Source organism: Ascaphus truei, chromosome 10 (assembly GCF_040206685.1).
Source record: "Ascaphus truei isolate aAscTru1 chromosome 10, aAscTru1.hap1, whole genome shotgun sequence".
Classification (NCBI taxonomy): domain Eukaryota; kingdom Metazoa; phylum Chordata; class Amphibia; order Anura; family Ascaphidae; genus Ascaphus; species Ascaphus truei.
The window spans coordinates 36,708,160-36,729,988 of NC_134492.1; the positions used below are offsets into that span (position 1 = coordinate 36,708,160).

Here is a 21,829-nt window from a genome sequence, read left to right on the forward strand (position 1 = left end):
CTTACCTACTAGCAAAGGTGGCTTGCCTATGCTACTACGTACATATAAAAGTGCTACTCCATACTGTAAACTGTATGTTTATTCCATGGAGCTGTACAGGTTGTCACCACTAACCAGTTTTGTCTGTCCTTCCAGCTCGCTATAGGAATCAGACCAGCCAGGCTGAATCTTACTACAGACATGCTGCTCAACTTGTCCCTTCCAACGGTGAGTGATTACTGCGGATTGGTGTGTGCGCGCCATTTTTCTCCATTCAGTTGTCCCTTATCACTTTGCTTGATACTGTGTACAATAATTTTACATGTTCAATGGTTGCTGTGGGAGATCCTATATTTAAATGCAATGCTATGAATACATGTATAACCCCACATTTAAGCGCTCGCCTCGGAGTGAGCAGAAACTTGCATGTCAGCGCTCCACACTGTATATAGCTTTTTGTCTCACAGGGAGTGAGGACAGTACTATGTCTCAAAGCTATGCCATGTAGAAGGTGAGACATTCATTGAATCCTTCTTGAGCATTAAGAGATTAAATACGACTACACATGAACGGGGTCGGCATGCCTTATAGCTCATGTTGCCAAGCAGCCATAAATCAGTGTCTTGGGTTTCCCGTACTTTACAAGATACGGGGCAGGATTGTGTACAATATAGCAATTAAATTACTGGTAAGAGCACAGAGAGATCACGATAAACAGCTGTAGCAATGACGTGTATTTATGAGCTGTGCAATGAGTATGATTTGTGGTTATTTTTTACAGGTCAGCCCTATAACCAGCTGGCTATTCTCGCCTCTTCAAAAGGGGACCACTTGACCACTATTTTTTACTACTGCCGCAGCATTGCTGTCAAGTTTCCCTTCCCAGCAGCATCCACCAATCTACAGAAGGCCCTTTCCAAAGCATTGGAGAGGTACATGGAGGGGAAATCAATTGAAATGCACCATTCTGTATCTTCTCATTGTTTCCTTCTTACTCATCTGATTTACCATCTTTCCGTTCAACTTTCACTGTAATATCGCTTGCTTTTTGCAGCCGTGAGGAAATGAAGACACGCTGGGCAGTACCAGATTTTATCAAGGCCTTCATTAAGTTCCACGGACACGTGTACTTGACAAAGAGCCTAGAAAGGGTGAGCCCCCTGCGTGAGCAGCTGGAAGAGCAATTCAAGGTCAGTGTGGTTTCCGTAACTAGCTATGTTAATTGGTTAAGTGAGTGTTGCATAAAAACATCCTGAAAACCTGGTCTGTTGGATGCTTATGATCTGCACCATTTGGATCTGTTTCTCTTCCATTCGATATGATCCTGGGAGGAAGACTGATGTCCTATGCAGCCACATGAGAGAATTTTAAGAAGCTTATGGTTTAAAAATCAATTTTAATTCACTATTTCACTTGTGTACAGGCACTATTAGAGTCTTCATTTTATTTATATATTGCACATCATTTTTCACAATCATTTGAGCGCTCCCCACGCTTTTTATACTATGTCACTGTTGGTTGCTCTCCTGGGCTAATCTTGGGGAGCTTTCTAATAACTTCTCTCTTATGTGGAAACAACCTGCAAGTTAACGTTATACACAACGTATACAAAATCTCAACACCCTACCAAATGTTTGTTGTTTTAAGAGGAAAAAAATAAACTGTAAAGCGGCTCAATTAATATTTGTTTGGCAGGTCTGATATTTGGTGTGGTTGTAGCTTCCGGTGTCACAGGAAAGTCCCAAATAATAGCGCTTTTTGTTAATCTAGCACAACAGAGCTTGGTATCTCCAGATTGAACATTGTTTTGCTTAGTATTGTTACTTTATCTTTGAGCACCCTACTTTAGTGTGTGTGTGTGTGTGTGTGTGTCTAAACTCAATAGGTCTTTCAACACACAGTCCTAATACCTTGCACCTCTCTTTCCCATACAGAACATGCTTTTTCAGAGAGCCTTTAACTCTCAGCAGCTGGTTCACATCACAGTGATAAACTTGTTTCAGCTTCATCACCTGCGAAGCTTTGGCAATGACACGGAGCTGCAGAACTACAGCCCAGAGGAAGACCTGTGCTGGTCCCATCTCCTGGCTCTCTTCAGTGAGTGTGAGGGTGGAGGTGAATGGAAGAGTTGGTACCATTGTGCGAGAGGGGTGGCCTTCGTGTTTGTGATTGCATACCATGTTCTAGGACCAGGAGCTTGTATCATTTTGGAAATATATTCTCTCTAATTGCTCCTGGGACTAGAGTTTTTAAAGCCACTGTCCTGGAGAAAAAAATGTGTGATGACTTGCAGTGGTCCACGGATTTATTTATTTCTCTCTTCATAGCTGTAAAAGTATTTTCTACTGGTGTCTCATAGTGACATGGGAGTGATTGGTGGAAAGATAAGTAGGGTAATGGGTTTAGGCAATGGATTCTTATGTAGTTTCTCACACATCCCATTGTAAGTCCCCCGCAGTTTTCCTCCGAATTCATGCAGATGTAGAATGTCTTGGACCATAATGTTTCTTGCTTCACCAGCATTAAGGGCAACCAGACCTGGGCACGATGAGGCTCTGCTGCGCTCACCCTCATTGTGAAGAAAGCACTGAAATAGTGTTCTTTTAGCACATGAGTGGCTGTAGTAGCGATCTTTTATGGAATGAAGCTGAAATTCTAGCCCTGCCATTGTTTTATGTAGTTTGATGTTAATTCATTTTGTTTTGCTGCTAAATCACGTTATGCTTGACTCATTCATATTGGCAAAGGGCACTTAGAAAGTTGTATAAATAACGCACAATTAAAATGTAATTGTTGGACAGCCTAGGGCTTGTGTAGAAGCTTTTGTCACCCCCGGGCTTCTATCTCAGTTTAGCTGCTTATTAATTATCTTCTAATTGTGGTTATTTCTGCAGTGTCTTTCCTAGGCATCCTGTGTAGGAGCCCTCTGAGAACCCACCACTGTGAGGGCACGTCCGGTGCTGATCCACTTCCTGCCATCAAAGTGTCATTAGACTGGATCAAGCTGCGTCCCAGTGTCTTTCAGGAGACCGCTGTCAAGGAAAGGCAATAGTGAGTGGTATTAACCTATATTGGGGTATTAACGGAGTGAGGAGACCACTTTGAGGTAAAGACTGGATATCCTATGTTTTGTGTTGGATAAAATTGTAGACCACTCTCTTCCTTTGAAGAATAAATTAATGCATATCTTTTCTCAAAGAAGCCCAGTGTAAATTATTAATAAATAACTATTTCATAAAGCGCCTTTCTCCCAATGGGACTCAAAGCGCCTCGCAATTACAATATAGTGCATGGTACACAACACACAGGAATTTTTACAGACACAGTCCCTGCCCAGGTGAGCTTACAATCTGTTTTTGGTGTCTGAGGTAAAGTGACTTGCCCAAGGTCACAAGGAGCTGACCCTGGCAATTGGACCAGGTTCCCCTGATTCAAACTCGTTGCCTTTACTCACTGAGCTGCTCCTTCTCCAACTAACCATTTAAACTAGTCAGTCGGTCTGCAATGGGTGTGGCCTGTGCCCTGTACTAGCCACACGTTCTGTTTTGCTTTCTTCAGATAAAGGCTATCGACTCCTATAGAAATGGCGCTACATCCTGGTCTTGCACTGTGATGAACAGCAGATTAAGTGTTAATGGATTTTCTGTTCAAAGTAGAATTAATGCAACAAAATGTTAATGCGCGAGTCAGTTCATAATATTAATCGTTAGCAACATATGTGTCCCCAAGGGGCCACAAGATTCCCCTTACTGCACTCATTCAGTATATAATTTATAGGGAACGGAGACTTCAAAAATCTGAGTAACTTACTCACTATGGAGTCACTTTAGTGACCTAAACACCAAGGTACTCTAAAAGTAAAATAATAAAGTTTTATTAACATATGTAACATGGTATGTCTCATGTACCTGTCTTTCCCCACATAGAATGGTCTGTTACTGCCTGGAATTTAACAGGGCTTGCGTAACAGGTTAATCTGTGGGCTAATGACCCCCTTGTTCTTTCCTTGAAGATGAAGGAAAGGAGGTGGTGACTCATGGCATGTGTACAGCCACTTGGAGGTGGGTACAGTCCATGAGCCTGCCACTTCTAGATTCTTCTGGGGAGGATCTAAATTGTGTTGTAGTGGACTCTCCTTGGAGAGAGGGCGAAGGCAGTTCTACTCTAACCTCCCCGGGGAGAGGTTGTGTGTAAGACAGTGGAGTTCTGCCCTGCTCTAGGAGTAGGTGTGGAAGGAGATGAGGTCTGGCTCTGCTCCTGAAAGGGAGCAAGAGGGCTGTGAGTCTTCCCCATTGTGGGGCAAGCCTGCCTTTCTAGGACGGCCTAGAGACTATCCAGACCAGAATGCCCCAAGAGACTGGGCAAGCGCCACCCAGAAGTCCTGCACTGCAGGAGACTATGCTGCCCTAAAGAAGAAGAGGAGAGAGAAAAAATAAAGATGCTTGTGCACCTTGCCTCTGCCTGGGTGTCAGTTACTGGGCAGGAGGTAGATGGACTGCAATGACAGGAGCTGATATCCTACCCTTGGGATCCTGTCAATGCTGGAGGCGCTCTACCATGAGGGTGAGTAACTAAGAAATGTCATTAAAGCTTGTCCCATTGCCCATACCATCACGCAGCCCAGCTTCTCCTGACACCACAGATAGGCTTCAGCAGTAACCAGGGTAGTTTCCCAGAGGAGGGGGGGAACAGGGTTACACATATATATATACATAAACAAGCACTGTGAATTAATATAAACAAGTGATTGGTAAAATCCTCAGAGGTGGGTATGAGACCGACACATTTCTAGAAGTGTGTGTGTGTGTGTGTGTGTGTGTGTGTGTGTGTGTGTGTGTGTGTATAACCTTACTGCTACCGCCTATACTTGCAACCTTTATAGTGGTGATATTAGGCTTTGAATCTTCTGCTACAATCTTGTAGTGTTTAGATTGAGTTTTTATATTGTCTGAACAGTGCTTCATTGCTATAAGCATAATCCTCTCTCTCCCATTAGAGGAGGAAAAGATTCAAGTGCAGAGTTATCTGTATTATTAATGCACATGACCTGTACCTGGGTTATAGGACTAACCACTATCAGGACTCCCTATTCCTGGTTTTATGTCTAAAAAAAAAAAAACTCTCTATATACATATAGACTAAAATATATATACATCTCACTCTACATCTCTCACACAAGGGTTTACCTATACCCCCATTTGAGTCTCTATCCTGTCGGTCTCATACCCACCTTCTGAGGATTTTACCAATCACTTGTAAATATTAATTCACAGTGTTTATGTATATATGTTACTAAAACGTTATTATTTTACTTTTTGAGTACCTTGGGGGGTTAGGTGACTACAGTGACTCCATAGTGAGTAAGTTTTTTAAGTCTCAGTTCCCTATAAATTTTATACTGAATGAGTGCAGTATACGGGAATCTTGTTGTGGCTCCTAGGGGACACACATGTTGCCAATGTTTGATATTTCCCAATGCACCTCAGTTGAATCCCTTTTTCCATCTGCATTTGGGCATTTGAGTGAGCGGTAGAACACCTTGTTTATGTAAATCATATTAATCTGCCCGTGGGAGGAAAAATCTGTAATTGTTCTTATATCTGGGCTCTGTGTCTTTCATCGGTGGTAAACCCCCTGCCCTCCAGGTGACTACTTTGTCCTTCTTTCTGCAGTGTGTGGCCGTGGCTGATTTCTCTTCTGAACAGTTTCCATGTGCTTGATGAGGACATTTGCAGTGCGAACAGTAAGAAATCTGCTTCTGTGCAAAGTGATGTGTTTTCTCTTCGGGAAGGGTGAGGGGGGAAATGTTACAAAATAGTAAAGTTATGTGGGTGAACTTGTATCTATGGCTTTATTTCTTGTCTTCCACAACCCTGGATTTAGTAAGGAGAATCCTCCAAAAATGTGTAAGAATGATTTACATGGCTATGCAGCGACATTTCGTTGTCTGCATCATTTGAACGCACTACATATAAACGGCCTAATCTGAATGACGCAGTGCACCATTGATTCCGGCAGGTAAACAGAAGATCTGCCTTTTGTGGGGTTGAAACTACAATCGCACCACAATCAATGAACATATTGTGAGCAAGTGGAGCAGAAATGTATTTTATGTAGTGTTATTCAAATTAGGAGGTGGGTTTTTTTGGGAGGGGAATTCCCAAAGGCCATTGTTCATGACCGAATGGTCAAGAGCTATATACGTGAAAAATGCGTACTTGAAATGACGAAATCCTATATGGCTTTAGTTGTAACAATGAAGACCTTTTTTTTTATTAATCCACATTGTTTGAATGTCTTTTTTTGTTTTGTTTGTTTAATTTGGTGTGTGCCGGTAAGCAGACGTTCACCTTTTCGGAAATGTAGGTAAATGTAGCAACTGTTTGCAGAGTAAGTGGTCCATATGAAGAATTCTGTTTAACGCAGTGTGTATACCACTGTGTATCTTGTACTCTGCAGCTTGACGAATGAAGGTCCTCTCTGTATTAGATTGGTAACGGTGCTGTATTTTTTTTGTGCCCTGAAGAAGCGGCTACATTTGCAATTAAATAGCTGCAGCACAGATCCAAACTCATTCATGTGTCCATTTTTGTTGCTTCAGAGTAGAGAGAACAGCCTTCTTTGTTGCGTGTATAAGGATCGTGCATGTCTCCATTTAGTAACTTTCCCTGCTTTGTGCCAGTATAATATGAAAAGCAACACGCTGCATGGGACTGAAAGGTAGCTCTTCTTCAAATCTGTAACCATTGGATGTGATGTCCGACCTAGAGAGAGACACATTTGATTATAGTCCTGTTCCGCTTCCTCTCTGTCCTATGTTAATAGTACCATAAACAGAACTCTGTCCAGTTCCCCTACCCTGAAATTGCTACACTGTTTTGTATTTTTGCATGGTTCCACTCTAGGCTTTGCATTGGGGTAGTGACCTGCTAGGGGCAGTGGGTAAATGTGTCTCCTTATTTTCCCAGTGTTGCCACTTCCAGAGGAGTTTGAACTGCAGGGGTTCCTGGCTCTTCGACCAGCTTTTAGGTGAGCTTCTGCTGCAACTTACTGCTAAGGGCCTTCTCCATCCCTCGCTACACTTTCTTGGACCACCGTGAAGGTTTCTTTCCCCATGCATTCAGTTATTGGTTAGGTTCCGTGCAGCTGAAAACAAACGGCCTGCATGAAACTTGCTGTTTTCCCAAGATCTGTATGGTGCCTATATCCTCTACTGTATGCAGCCCTATGTTGGTTACCTCTTAAATCTGAGCAGTTGCTTCTGGATCCTCTTATGGCTACATACTGTATGGATTGAGGATTCCCAATAGGAGCACGGTTGAAAAACTTCCACAATCCCTTCATGTCTGGCAAATCAAATGATTCCTACCCAACAACACATTTTGCTGAAGCAAACACTAATGCAGTGTTATGAGCTGCTAACCTTTCTCATTCACAGCAGTCATCCAGCTACTCCAAAAAGGGAAGCGTAAATGAGAGCGTGACAAACTGTGGGAGCTAATGAAGAAGGTCCCTTGAAACCACTTCACAGTGGGAGGATCACTTTTTTTAGTGCTTTGTTCAGTGAAGAGGTTCATGCTTTCACTTTCTTTTCCACAGGAACCTGGACTTCTCTAGAGGCCACCAAGCCATCACAGGAGACAGAGACGCCCAGCACCGCCGGCTGCGGCCGATACGCCTAGTGTCCATAGGAAAGTGGATCTCGGAGAACCAGCCTCAGTATGTTCCCCCAAACACACTCTGCGTTTCTTTTAGTCACTTGTATAGTGACACATAGATATCAGGAAACCCTGGAGTACTCATAGGATAGATTTAAAAATTAAAGATGTTTTTGTTCAAGCCCCTGTTTGTGGTCTTTTTTTATTTATTTTTTTAAATACTAATTATTCAGTAACATTGTGTGGTTTTATTATATATATATATATATATATATTTATTATTATTATTATTCTGTTTAATGCATAAACGCGAGTCTCCTCCCTACTCCCTAAATTTTAGGTGAAAAGTAATTATTTTCTCAGAAGAGTACACGGTCAGTTTTAGTATCTGTGAAGGTGCAGTCATTGGTCATACCGCTTGATACTGATTTTGTCAGCCTTCAGAAAACCTTGCAAGCTTACATGTGCTAATGGTACCAAAGGTCCATGGTCCTAGCCAAAGTGTGAGGCATAGGCAAGCAAAGGAGGATTTTTGACGAGCACTGTACATTTGTTGTATTAGCACTTTATTAACACACACTGCTGTTTTGTGGGCTTCCTCTGCAGGCTGGTGCAGTATCACAGTGTGATTGGGGAGCTCTCCTTCTTCACGGACATCCCTGAGCTCTTGACAGAAGATACAAATGAGGCCGAGGACAATTGTTCCCCGCAGGAGCCCCTCCAGGCTGAGCCGCAGAAGACTGAAGGGAGCCCTGGTCTAAAGTCTGTATTGTCCACCGGCCGCAGCCCCAGCTGCGAGGCATCTGAAAAGCCTGTGGTTACTTTTAAAGAGAACATTAAACCACAGGAGGTAAACCGGGAGTTGGCAGCACGGAGCTACATCAGAGCAGGGAGTGCGGTCAAGGAACAGAGGGACTATACCAAGGGAATTAATACAGCAATCAACAAGAAGGATATCAACGGCAAAAGGAAGAATGAGCCCAAGAAACTTGGTTCTGAGAAGATGCCAGAGCCTGGGAAACAGAGCATTGCGGTTCAGGTAGTTACCATGATGTGGGAGATGGGTTAGTTTGTAATCAGAACCTGCTGGCCGTTATGCTTGGAATTTGGCATGTTAGGTCACTATGCTAGTGAAAGCAATTTCCACTCAACACTGACTCCACTCGCCTTCTGAGTTGCCTTATCCTTTTTGCAGGTGAAATCTCAGACGGAGTTGAGAAAAACCCCAGTATCTGAAGCCAGGAAAACGCCTGTGACCCCAACCTCCAGCCCAAGCGCCAACACACAGTTTATCCCCATCCACCACCCAGGAGCCTTTCCTCCTCTGCCCAGCCGTCCAGGTAACCCTCGCTATTTATATAACCCGTGCCTATTGTAAACAAAACTCTCAATGTTAAAATTCCTAAATAAAGGGGTTTTTTTTAACTTGGCAAATAAACTTTCACAGTTTTGAGCAACATCCAGGAACATGGTATTGAAAGATAACTTATGGTTTCCAGGACTGTATTTCTCCATTGCTTTCTTTATAACTCCACTCCTAATATCTTATTGTATCACAGTACCTTTCTATAACCTTTATGATTATTGGGGGGTAATTTTATGTAAAGCTTTAAAAGCATTGTAAATACTGAAGGCTTCAGGAGGGCGTTGTCTTCAATGATATAATGCCTGAAGATTCCTCTATGGGGCACATGCATCACGTGCCAGTACAGGTTGTAGGACCCGTTCCGGCTTTAACTCCCGGTTAAGCCAATGGGAGTTAAAGCCGTAACGGTAGCGATAACCCGTACTGGTGCTTGATCCAGGTGCCCCCAAGTTGACTATTCTTGCTGATTCTTCACAAGTGCCAAGTCCTAATTTAGGCTTTTCCACTTCACAGGTTTCCCTCCACCAGCCTATGTTATCCCACCTCCTGTGGCGTTCTCCATAAGCTCCGGATACACTTTCCCACCGGGTGTTAACGTCCAGGGCTCTTTCCTGCAGCCTTCATCTCATTCTCCTGTTGGGAACCAGGGTCCTCCCGGGAAACAGTCCCACATTCCTTACAGCCAGCAGCGCCCGTCGGGTCCAGGGACTCCTAACCAGGGAACTCCACAGGCGCCATCAAATTCGCCGACTCAGCCCATCACCCAGACTGCAGCACAGCTACAGATCCAAGCACTGGTCCAGCAGCAGCAGCAGCAGCAGCAGCAGCAGTCCCCTACTAAACCAATACAACCCCATGGCAAGAATCCCCAACACCACCCCTCACTCCAGCAGGTATCTGGGTTTTGCCTTCAGTTCTTTTTTTATTTTGCATTGTGTAGTGGTTTGGCACTTTTTAGCTACCATAGCCTTGGTTTTTTTTAATTTTTTTTATTTAGCCTGCTAGCAGTTTAACAATGCAGAGCCACAAAAGTCCAAAACAGGCAAAATATATATTTCTCCATTGCTTTCTTTAGAACTCCACTCCTAATATCTTATGCGTCCCTAAATTGTCTGTACTTCCACATCCATGTACCACGCTAAAGACCTATGGCCACACGGATTTAAGGGAAGAATGTTGGAATGACAGTTCTCATTCCAGCATCTTGATGTCTTGCAATGAAACGACAAACCCACTCCTGCATTTCCTGCTGAGCTATCCAGTCTTCATTCACTCCCTGTTGTCTCGTGTTTCTCCCACATACATTGCCTTAACTTATTCTTCCAAACACTCCACCCTCGCCCCATCTATATTTTGCCCTATGGTGTTGCTTGCCCCCTCAGAGAGTTAACCAACATTAAGTGTCACATTTTTTTATCTTCTATTTGGGAAAGACCTGTATTGCTCCTCGCACAAGTACACACATTGTAGTGTGATGTATTGTGTATACCAGTATCAGTACAGTGTCAAAATGTACAATAATGCATAGAGTTTCAGCCCAGCAGGTATTGAATATCAGAGGACTGTGGATCTAGATTTGTACTTTACGCGAATACAAACCCTGTAAGTTATTAGGATCTGATGAGGAACTGCAGTGTTATCACCATAGATAATATTTTGAGGTTCCATTTAACTACTTTTGACAATCTAATCGCTGAATAACATTAAACGTTAGCGCACTGCAGGGAGATTATGGGACAAAGCAGGATATGTTGGCTTCCAAACCCTTCTTTTGTACAGTCTTCAGAATCAAGAAAGGTAAGGTGCTTCGATTTCCTCAACTTGAGAAACTCACTTCTGTAGAACCTGTTCTGAAATGTGTCTCTTTACTTTTATAGTATCAGCAGGTGGATGCATCCAAGCAGCTGTGGAGTTCTCAGGTCTCCGGGCCACTGGGGAAGCTGCTGCCCATAAAACAACCTTATTACATGGATGGCCGTGTGCCCACAGAATCTCTGAACATGTTGGAGCAGTGCCTACAGCACCCTATCATGCAGCAGCCTCTGGAGAAAAAGATGAAGCCTTTCCCCATGGAGGCCTATAACCATGGCGCGTCTGAAGTCAAGATGCCAGACTTCTATTGGGTGGACCCACCATCCTACAACTTGCCCGACAACAGAGCCCTCTTGGCACAGCAATCCCTAAATAACCAAAGGGGCAAGCGCCAGCTGGGCTATCGCTCTGGCCAGGACTCTATGGCTAGAGTGCCCTTTGAGGTAAGCACTGCGTATGTTTGAGGAGGAGGGGGGGGTAGAAGGTAGCAGGATCGCATCAATGGATTCTTTCTCTACAGTCCTCCATCCAGTCTATGGAAGTGTGTGGTTTGTTGGCCCTCTGCTTCCATCTTTTTTTCTACACACAGGATGTGGATTTAAAGATCACTGTGCAAGTGCTTAGTGCTTTGGAGCTCTTGACACTAAAATGGGCAAATATCACAATGCAGCGCTTTAATAACTTTCTACTGCAAAATGGTGTTAAAATAGGCAGTCGCTGCAGGGATGGTGGTAAGCAACTTTTCTGCTTGATGCGTGAAAATGTGCTATCGTGAGACACCGCACGGTCACTTGGAAAATGCTGTCTAAAAAGTACTGCGTTAATATATTATGCAGAGACGCGGAGGTAGGGAGGGAGGAAGCCCTTGGACGCGGGGTAACCTGGAATTCTAGTGTCCACTGTTCTTGTTGACTTTGGGCGAGTCCTTTTTTTTAAAAATTTATTTATTTTTTCTTCCTGCGCCTCGGGCGCCAAAAATAGGTGAAACTCTTTGGGGCAGGTGCTGCATGTGCCTGCAAAACCCCAAAATATCTATGTACAGCGCGGTGTTCACCCGCAGCACAATATAAGAAGGGGGGGGGAAAACAAACAGATCTCGGCTGTCAGTTGAAGCGCATATTTTGGTATTATTTTGTAGCCCAAGAGCAGCTTGGTGCTGTGCTGCAATCTTTAAACACCCCCTGTGCTTTCCCTCTAAGTATTCTACATCCCATTCTGTGTAACTTTTTTTTTTCTATATCTCTATTTTATTATTTTCCTGCTTCTCTCTTCCTCCTCCCTCTTCTCTTTTTGTTTTTTTCCTGCCTGTCTCTTACTAGGAACCCAAGCGTTCCCCCCTCCTGCCCCCGGACCTGCTAAAGAGTCTAGCTGCTCTAGAGGAGGAGGAAGAGCTGGCTTTCTCCCCTCCTCCTGATCTTTACCCAGCTCTGCTCGGCCCTCTTGCCTCTCTCCCCGGACGAAGCCTCTTTGTATGTATTCTGTGGGGTGTGCTGTGCCCTCTGCTGGTTGAATGTGTGTCGCTTTGTCTGTGTTGTTTGCCCCATTTCCTACGCTATACGTAGCAGCCAGTATTATTTCTGTGCAAACAGAATATAGACTCGACTCCTAGAATTATCCAAATAATTTTGGAAGTTAAAATGACACCGCTACAGGGAGCACAGGGACTATTTACACTAGCTCTTGCTGCATTGTATTAACAGGCAAAATGTGAAGCCATTTTTAGTGACCCTCTAAAAACATATTGCCTGTGAGTGTAACACCCTACTATTGAGGTAGGTTACAACTTTTGTTTCCTGTGCAGGACAAAGGAGTATGTGTATTAAGGCAAAGGAAAACAAATGATACATCCAGTTTTATAAGTGGTTGTCCAAATCCTCCCTAACTCGTCCTATTGATGCTTCCTAAATCATGAGCGGTTTCATCCTGTGTATTCTTTTAGCAGTGTATCTTCTTTTTATTTTTTTCTCTCTGCGTATAATCTAAACGGTCTTTCACTAAATTGTGATGGCTACTATACATTAGCTGCCATTCACTTTCACACTTAAGTTGATCGATAACTTGGTGTCAAAACACTTTCTTTATTTTTATTACTTGAATTATCCAATAGATTTACACAATACAAGTATAGATCTGGGTGTATGTGTACACTCTCGTTCGCACATATACTCGTATCCGTTTTATTTCGTGGGAGTGGCTTCCCTATTTGATTGTAGCAAGATGCACTTGCATGCAAATATAACCGTGACTGGCAGTAACTGCGGTCTCTTTCTTTTGGAGAAGTCTCTTCTGGAAAAGCCATCTGAGCTGATGTCCCAGCCCTCCTCTTTCCTCTCCCTCACTGGATTTTCCCTCAACCAGGTGAGAGAAGGTTCTGTTTGGAGATGACTGTGCACATGAGATGGAAATTGGCTTTACTGAGACTGTGGAAATGTCCCTAATGTTTTGTCTTTGGTCTTTGCAGGAAAGGTACCAAAATAACAGCATGTTTAATGAGTTGTACGGTAAATCCCCATGCACTAGCACAAAGCCGGAGTCCTGCCCACCCATGGGCCAGCAGGAGACCTCCCTCTACTCTCTGTTTGAGAGTACACCCTGGTCTCCATCATTACCAGCAAGCTCGGGTAAGGAGCATGGATGGAAAGGGAAGGGGCATCTTGTGGAGTACAGATCTGAAGAGAGCAGACACATTCTGAGGCAGCAGGCACAAAGTCAATTAGATTATCCAGACCTTTTTGGCATTTAAATATACTCTCTGACCCAAGGGCAGTATGCTTGGCATCCGGGTTCAGCCTGCGTAGAATCCTATATAGTGGCTTTAATAAATGTATTTATTTATTTTTCTCCTCTATACTCAAATTTTTTTTTTAAAGTACAGAATTTTATATATGTGTGTGTGTGTGTGTGTGTGTGTGTGTGTGTGTGTGTGTGTGTGTGTGTGTGTGTGTGTGTGTGTGTGTGTGTGTATGTGTATATATATATATATATATATATATATAATCTCTGTATATATATATAATCTCTGTATATCTGTGGCATAAGGTATTCTTGGGGTGGGGGGGGTTATTTAAAGACTGTGATGCTCTAATGTGCCTAAAATGTCATCTACTGCTCTAATGTATACCTCCCGACTTCCAACTGTTCGGACAGATCACTCTACGCCAGCCAGCCAGTCGCCTCATTCCTCGAACCCCAGCAGTCTGCCCAGCTCTCCTCCCACCCACAACCATACCTCCCAGCCCTTCTCCAACTTTGGGCCCATCGGCACTCCAGACAACCGGGATCGCCGGGGTGTTGACCGCTGGAAGACTGACAAACCAGGTATGTAATTGCATCTTACTCCACTTGCTGACCGAGGAAGCAGATGAATCTCTCCTCAAGTGCAATATATTATAAGCTGTTCCTATAGTGACACTTATTTTTCTTTCTTTTTCCTCAGCTATGGGTGGCTTTGGTCTGGACTACCTGTCTGTGAACTCATCTTCTGAAAACAGCTGGCGCCCTGCAAGTAACTCCAGCAGCAGTAGTGCGTGGGCAGCTCAGGGCAGCAACCGAGAGGACTCGTCGGCTGCCCTTATGGAGAGCTTTAAGGTGAGAATGAGGGAAGTGGGACGTTTAAACATCAGCTCTCCATGTTCTCTGCAGATGAGGAGCTATTAGCATGTGATAAGCTACAGTAGAATACAAAGCATCTTATGAGCCTCATGCATATGTGTCTATTATAGTGAAGAATAGAGTAGTTTAATACTCCAGTTGATTTAGAAGATAATCTATTTGATGTAACTAGCACTTGTCAAATGTGTCTTCGACATAACCGACCATAGTCAGTGCTGACATGTTGCCCATGGCACTATGGGAGTCGCCATAAAACCATCAACTGGATGAGAATGGTGGCTTCAAGAAGGTTAATCCCCAGATATAAACCAGGCCTAAAGGATCAAAACACAGAGTTTATAGAAAAATACTTATCAGTGCACATTTAATTTATAAAGGAATAGGTTAAAAAAGGTAATGGCCTACAAATCCAGACAGCATTTACTGCCCTTCTGTAAAAAGCCAGAATAAATTGCATTAGAAGTAGCCAAGATAAAGATTACTATAATCGATGATCAGAGAAAATATAAGACTGGCTCTTATTTATAATTTAAAACCAAGGCAAAGACATTTATGAGAAATTGCATTCGGACAATTCCATCTGTACGGCCCCTTTTTATTTAGCGGGACGTATTAATTAAACCCTACCTTTTTAGTTACCACCTCATATCATTTGTACAAGTCCTTCTTGGTAGAGGGAAAAATGTAAGTTGCATTAGTAGCACATTTGACATTAATAATTTTAAATTGTCTGTTTATATCATTTGATGGTATGACGCCTATTAAATAGATCTTAAATATAACAAGTCTGTCTCCTTTTTATATATGTATTTATTAATGCTGTAATTCGAGTTTTGTGTTTTTATAGCTTTGGTAGTAACTTTATGGACCAAAAATGGTCACTCAACTAAAACTTGATATGAAACTCTCTCTTACTTGTCCCTCTGCAGTATGAATGATGTGATGACCCAAACTTTAATCCAACCTTAATACATCCTAGATCCTTGTTAATAAACCGATAAAAGAAAATATTGCCACTTGGGATATAATGATATTTGGGCCTCTGTTCAGTAAATTGGGAAGTGTGTTAAAGCAGCAATACTACTTTCAAACTTTGTTTCTTGCTTTCTTCTTTGTATAAGTAAAGCATGTGACAATGTATAATTCTACATTCTTACCTAAGCTGGCACTCGTTTGGTGCTCCTGTTATAAATCTGTCAAAATCCTGATTGTGTGACTATGGCCGCGCTTATAGTGCTGGCGACGCGACCGATGACGTCGCCACCGGCGAAAGTTGTAATTTTACTTTTAGGGACGTCGCTGGTGACAAGGCCAGTGACGTCACTAAACTGGGCAGGCCGCTCAATTTGATTGGTTTAGGGACAGACACGTGGTGACTGTCTCTAAAAGATCAAATTTACCCGGCTTCCAAATTTAGTCGCTGCATCGCGCTTACTATAAGTGTTTGCGACGGAGTCAATTCATTTGTTTTTGGAGCGACGTCGCATCACAAGGCACTATAAGCGCAGCCTAACATGGCTGCTTCAATCATTCAATCAGTATAACTCGGTAAGCTCTATTGTTACAGTTTACAGCTCAGACTGCAGGGAAGATTTGCAACAAATTATCCCAAACCGGAAAGTGTTGCAAAGATCTTGCCCTGCTTGGGAGGTGGGTTAAAACCTGCTATAGAAATCAAAGGATGCTTTAAAAATGGCACGAAGAGTTGAATGAAAACAAAAAATAAGTCACTAATACTACAAAATAAAAAAACCTGATTTCACGTTTTTCTGCTTTAACGATGCAGTACCTTCTATTCATGTAAATGGAAGTTGCTGCATCTCTAACTGCGTTACAGAAAGTCTCACTTTGTTGAATTAGGGGTCTTGGTATCTTTCTGGTTTCCATATAAATGTGTATGCTTTATTGACATTTTCTTAACTGTATGTTCTTATGTAATAATGTGGCTGGATCTGCTTTGGGATACATATGTGACCTGAATCTTTTCCCATCAGTCCATCTGGTCAAGCACAATGATGCACCCTGGCCCTTCTGCCCTGGAGCAGCTATTAATGCAGCAGAAGGAGAAGCAGCAGCGAGGACAGGGATCACTGAACCCCCCGCACTGAGAGAGAAGGGGAGAAGAACCCAGCGACATAAGGCATAACGGGTCAGCAGCACGGGACAGGATCTGTCCTGAGCCCTGAGGAGGGCAGCCCTCTCTCCCCTCTTACCGTTCTGGGGGGGAGCACGTGTGGGGGAGCGTCCAGCTACTCCCACCCAATATGAAACCCCCGCAGGCGGCAATGTCACCTGACGGACACAGCAGGAAGCTTCCATCCAGAGGGAGCATGGGACTTCTTGGGTTTGGGGGAATGGGGGTAACCCGCCCCATCTTTCTCGTTGTTTGTGCATGCCTCTCACAGCACCCCCCCAATCCTCTGCCTAACACACGGATGGCAAAATATCTCCCCGCAGCGCAAGGCAGGAAGTGGAAATAAGAATCTTCCCCTCAGCATCTGAGTTGTAATGAGTGGTGTGCTTCTGTTTCCAGGTGGTGGGTGCCCGAGGACACCCCCATATCAAATTTGCAGCTGAATGTCAGGAACTCTCTCCATTGAACGGAGCAAAGGAACCTGTCCCCTCTTAGTCACCAGCTTGTGCTGGCTGAGGGAGAAGTATTTGGCTGGGTGAATTTGTTTAATTTTATTTGGTCTTTTGGGGGTGATGAGTGTCTGTGTTATGGATGCTTGCTTATTCCCATCCAGTGTCCTTAATCTACCTTTGTGTCTGTCCCTGCCTGCTTTAATGTCACATGTGTTTGTGTGTTCTCAATGTTCCCCTAAGGCTGTGTATTGCAGGATGGGTGCTGTCATAGGGGGGTGCTTTTAAGGTGGAGAAGAAGATAGGACAGGTAGAGGCTGTCTGTGCAGCCTCCTAGTTGTTACAGCTAGACTGCAGCTATAGGTGTTTTTCCTTTACCTTGCCCCTTTGGGAAGTCCCACCTGGCAGAGGGGTAACATGAGTATCCGATCAAGTGGCAAGGCTATGCTGGGTACAAACGGCAGAGCTCGTAGCACAAAAGAGCAGGGATTGTTCTGTCCCCCTCACTGCTCAGGCATCATGAGCACTGCAACACTAGCAGTGAGGGAGTTGGGATGCTTCTGCAGGGTAAGCAGGATCAGTACATGATCAGATAGAAGTGTGGTATAGAAGGCACAGGTGGTGCCCTCGCTTTGTCAGGTGGAAGAAGTGGGGCTTCTAGTAACACCTGTCATATAGGATTCCCTTCCAGTAAGAGTGTGTTTCTGTGTATGCCAAGGGTATAATATTACCCCATGCCAGCACGTTAAGCACTTCATACAATGAACATACACATGTGCGCACACTGGGGCAGGTCTTCTCATCCATAATTTAGGGTTCCCCTGGAAGAAGCCAGTTCCCTTTTTATGGAAGAAGAGGTTGTGAGGTGCCCTTATGGCCATCCTTCCGTTAGTAGGACCTAGTGAGTGCAGAGACTCCTACTCACTCCCACCCTTCCTTGTATTCTTGTGTGAGCACCTGCTCGGCTCTGCTTTACCATTAATAAACTCATCTTCTCTGCAGACACCCGTTTGTCATGTTTATTTATTTTTTTTCCAGGACAACCAACAAGACCTATTTATTTGTTACGGGTTGGAAGTGCTATGGGGGAGTAACAACAGAATAGACCTACTTGGGGGACAAGCGAGTGTTAAATGTTCTGGTGGGCCAAATCTAGGTGCAAATTGTTGCATCAGCCCATTTTCCAACTGCAAAAGGGAGTTTAGAATTTGCTGCAAAAACAAGTTGTCGCTCAAAGATGTGCTGACTTATTGCATGACATCGCGGACCAGGCAAAATTGTTATTAGTAGCGAAAGAAGCCACGGCTTAAGATTTGCAGACAATTTGCCAGGCTTTAAGGCAATGTGCATTAAAATATTTCCTAAAATCGCTAGATTCACTTAATGCTGAGCCCTTTGAGGCTTGGCAAAATGTTTTGCATGGAACCAAATTTGGGGGGGAAGTCTCCCTGTTTTGGAAATGAATACTGGACCGTGTAGCACATCTTTACCCCTCCCGTTCCTCTGCACTGTTGTGTAAATTATGGCAAAAGATTGCAAGAGGAGCCCAAATGCTTGGGAGGGCCCATTTGGGACGATGGAGGTGTTACTGCTTGGTGGGTGTTGATACAGGAGAGGGGGTGTTAATCCAAGAGTGGATGATTTTAATACTATAACAGGTACTAATTGTTTGTATTCCTTGTTTGTTTTACCAACATTCTGTAGCTAATCTGACGCCCGTTCATCGATTTTCTTTATTTTATTTTTTTATTGGGAATAAAAAATATCCACACTTCAAATGGCAGAAATCACTTTTCATCATACCAAAGAACAGTTTTTTCCTGCCTATGTTGAGCTTAAGTACAATGTTCCCCCTTCTTAAAGAATGGTAAAAGGTAATGATGTACATCTCTCACAGGGAATATTCTGTTCTCTAGAAGGCCGTAGGTGTAAGGTTATGGAGCCTGCAAGTCAAGCAGATAAATCAAGGTCTTCATAATGTAAACAGGACTTTTCATGCCGCATTCTTGAAGACCTGACCACTGTGATCAGCTGCAGCCCTCAGGAACTCATTTTCTGGGCTTAAGATCTTCTACGAAGGCTGTGGGGAAGATTCCCACCTTCCCCTGACACTCTCCTTCCCACCAGCTTTCGGACACTGCAAGAGAGCAAATTACTTTAGGGTTAATGTACTAGGACCAAATACATAGATTTGAAGCAATTATTAGGCCAAAAGTTATTGAAAACTGATAAGTAGCAAACCTCCAGGATTAAACAACATGTCCACACTTCTTATTTATCTAAAAAGTAGATTCATTAACATGAATGAGTGTTTGGTGGTTATCAAAGTTGCTTGGCTGCAAAACTGGTGCAAAAATTGGCACGAATAAAAAAATTTTTTAAAGCAATGGTTGGTTTTATTTTTTGAGTACAAAGGAAGACGTAAAAATATGCTTTTTTTTTTTTTTTCACTGTGAAGAAATGTATCCAGGGGGAGTGCCTCATGTAGAGATTAAATTAATAAGTAATATCTAAATATTTACAGTGTTATACACACACACTAAGGAAATCCCATGTAAAATCTAAATGGAGGTAGGAGAGAGTTGTGATGTTTGCTTCTATAGCGCCAGATTTTGCCTATTATCCATTCGTGATTAGTACAGTGTTTAGGATCTCACTACTGTAGTACTTTAAACGTATTGTAAATCTAGGAGACTTTCGATTTTGATTCCGTTTTGTTAAATAGTATTTATTTATCGAATTTTTTACCAGGAAGTAATACATTGAGTTACCTCTCGTTTTCAAGTATGTACTGGGCACAGAGTTATAGTGACAGATACATGGTTACATTAAGTGAAAAGGGATCTACAGTACATTATATACAAGAAATTGCATGCACAGTTAAAGATAATATATATTATAGGCGTATGTAACTGTTACAGACCAAATGTGAGACAACTTTAGTTTTTAAAGAACGTTAGACTGGTGGCGGCTGTGAGTCTCCCAGAAGTTTCTCCTAAGAACGTGTTACTTTTACGATATTTTAAGTACTAGGGAGATCCTAAATGCTGTACTAATAGCAAATTGCTAATAGGCTATATAGGTCAAATCTGGAGCTATAGAAGCAAACGTCAAAACTCTCTCCTACCTCTCCTGATTGATTGATTTTAGATGGATTTTCTTAGTGTGTATATATAACTGTACATATTTTAGATATTACTTATTAAAAGTTATACATTATTTCATCTCTACATCAGGCCCTCCCCATTGATACATTTCTTCATATTGTTCATACTTGGATATTCTGTGTGCACCCAGTCTAAAGGGTTTCCTCTTTCCAATGGAAGACATTCCTTTTGTACTCATGCTACATTATACCCTTATTGGAGCACCTGTCTGTTTATACTGGGATATCTTTGAGCAGTTACATCTCTCACTTGCATCTTTTTGTCTTTCTTTGAATCTGGTGCTATTGTTTGCTCTTGTTTTTCAGCTGTAAGATTTTAATAATTTGTCCTTTTTTCAAAAGCTATGTATTAGGTGTCCTTGGACATACCATCTGTTCTAGATCACATCCCTCATGTATGTCATGTACCTCATGTATGTCATTCATTTTTTTTAATTGGTGTTAAATATATCAAACATACTTTACAAATGAGCTGTTTTGACGAGTTTAAATATCAGTCTCCATTATCTACCCATCCTGTAATGGGAACTGATTTGCCAGAGGTCCCTATCAAGTTAATGAGCAGCGGGTACATTGGACATCAGGGTGCTGAATATTCCATTCTGACCACCAGATGAGGAAAACCAAGTAAACCATCGAGCAAGAATATTTCTGAGTTAAACAACAAAAGTCATGTTGATGAGCAAAGACTAGTAGGCAGAGGCAGATTTTCCACAAGGCTGACTAGACTATAGCCTAGAGTGGCAATTTTTGTATTGAGGGGGTTTTATCCTCCGCTCGGGAGCAGCCCCCCTCCTGCAGCATTACGTTGTCACCCAACCAGTGGCGTAGCTAGACCTGGGCGGGCCCCCGGGTAAAAACTATTTCAGGGCCCCATTGATATTAATACGGACTGTAATTTCTTTTTTCTCCCTCCCCATCCTCTCCCCCCTCCTCATCACATCAACAGCTCACCCCCAGCTCTCCGTCCTAAGCTCTCTTCCCCCCTCCCCCCCCAGCTCTCGCTTTCTTCCTCTCCGCACTCTCTCTTTCTGCCCCTCATCGCTCGCTCCCGGCTCTCTCCCATGCCTAACTTTGGCGGGAGGAGATGAGCAGAGGAGCTGTGGCAGCAGACACCGGAAGTAAGAAAGACTTCCGGTTCAGACTGCTAGAGGTCGCTCCTTCCCTGTTAGCTGATTCCTCTACCGGCTTGCTTTTCCTTTAAGGCCTCGTTCAGGGTGCTGGCTTCGGAGGGAGGGCGTGCTGACGTGCGAGCTGCCGTGGGACACAATGTATTCAAATTGAATACTAGTTGTCAGGGTAGCAGCTGCCCTGTCTCCGAAGTACGGAGTTGACGCTGGCTACAGTTTCAATAAACAAACCAATTCGTTTTTTGAAGCTGCTGCAGCGTCACTGGGACCTCGGCAGCCAATGAAATCATTCTTGAGAATGATTTCAAGACTGCAACTTGGATCCCTAACCTGCCGTCTATAGCCCCGCCCCTCCCCGCCTCCTCAACTCCTGAAAAAGTCTGCTGGGGAGGATGAACACACATCGCCCAGCAGACTGCCGCCCTCTCTCCAACTCCTGCCTCTGGCACCCTGAACGAGGCCTAACACGGGGAGCCCATCGCCGCATACCATCTCCCCCCACCTGTCTACAGGTAGGGGGAGA

At 43.4% G+C, this 21,829-nt stretch overlaps 2 protein-coding genes across 9 annotated transcripts in view; one reads left to right on the forward strand and one right to left on the reverse strand.

Annotated features, from left to right (window-relative positions):
- Positions 1-18,015, forward strand: part of SMG7 (SMG7 nonsense mediated mRNA decay factor) — a 34,201-nt gene extending 16,186 nt beyond the window's left edge. For 6 of the 7 annotated variants that reach the window (XM_075616574.1, XM_075616577.1, XM_075616579.1 and 3 more), the window contains 18 exons: positions 136-207; positions 761-911; positions 1,034-1,169; positions 1,914-2,076; positions 2,874-3,030; positions 5,652-5,722; positions 6,948-7,008; positions 7,579-7,698; positions 8,244-8,676; positions 8,833-8,977; positions 9,517-9,896; positions 10,881-11,258; positions 12,135-12,284; positions 13,096-13,173; positions 13,277-13,436; positions 13,963-14,133; positions 14,252-14,403; positions 16,422-18,015. In XM_075616574.1, coding sequence (XP_075472689.1) covers positions 136-207; positions 761-911; positions 1,034-1,169; positions 1,914-2,076; positions 2,874-3,030; positions 5,652-5,722; positions 6,948-7,008; positions 7,579-7,698; positions 8,244-8,676; positions 8,833-8,977; positions 9,517-9,896; positions 10,881-11,258; positions 12,135-12,284; positions 13,096-13,173; positions 13,277-13,436; positions 13,963-14,133; positions 14,252-14,403; positions 16,422-16,535 — 3,092 coding nt within the window. In that variant the 3' untranslated portion in view covers positions 16,536-18,015. The remainder of the gene's footprint in view (positions 1-135; positions 208-760; positions 912-1,033; positions 1,170-1,913; positions 2,077-2,873; positions 3,031-5,651; positions 5,723-6,947; positions 7,009-7,578; positions 7,699-8,243; positions 8,677-8,832; positions 8,978-9,516; positions 9,897-10,880; positions 11,259-12,134; positions 12,285-13,095; positions 13,174-13,276; positions 13,437-13,962; positions 14,134-14,251; positions 14,404-16,421) is intronic. The other variant, XM_075616580.1, reaches the window with a different exon arrangement.
- A 714-nt stretch (positions 18,016-18,729) lies between these two features.
- The window catches only part of NCF2 (neutrophil cytosolic factor 2), a 32,594-nt gene continuing 29,494 nt past the window's right edge, over positions 18,730-21,829 (reverse strand). For both annotated transcript variants that reach the window (XM_075616583.1, XM_075616582.1), the window contains exon 15: positions 18,730-19,147. In XM_075616583.1, the coding sequence (XP_075472698.1) occupies positions 19,059-19,147 (89 nt within the window). In that variant the 3' untranslated portion in view covers positions 18,730-19,058. The remainder of the gene's footprint in view (positions 19,148-21,829) is intronic.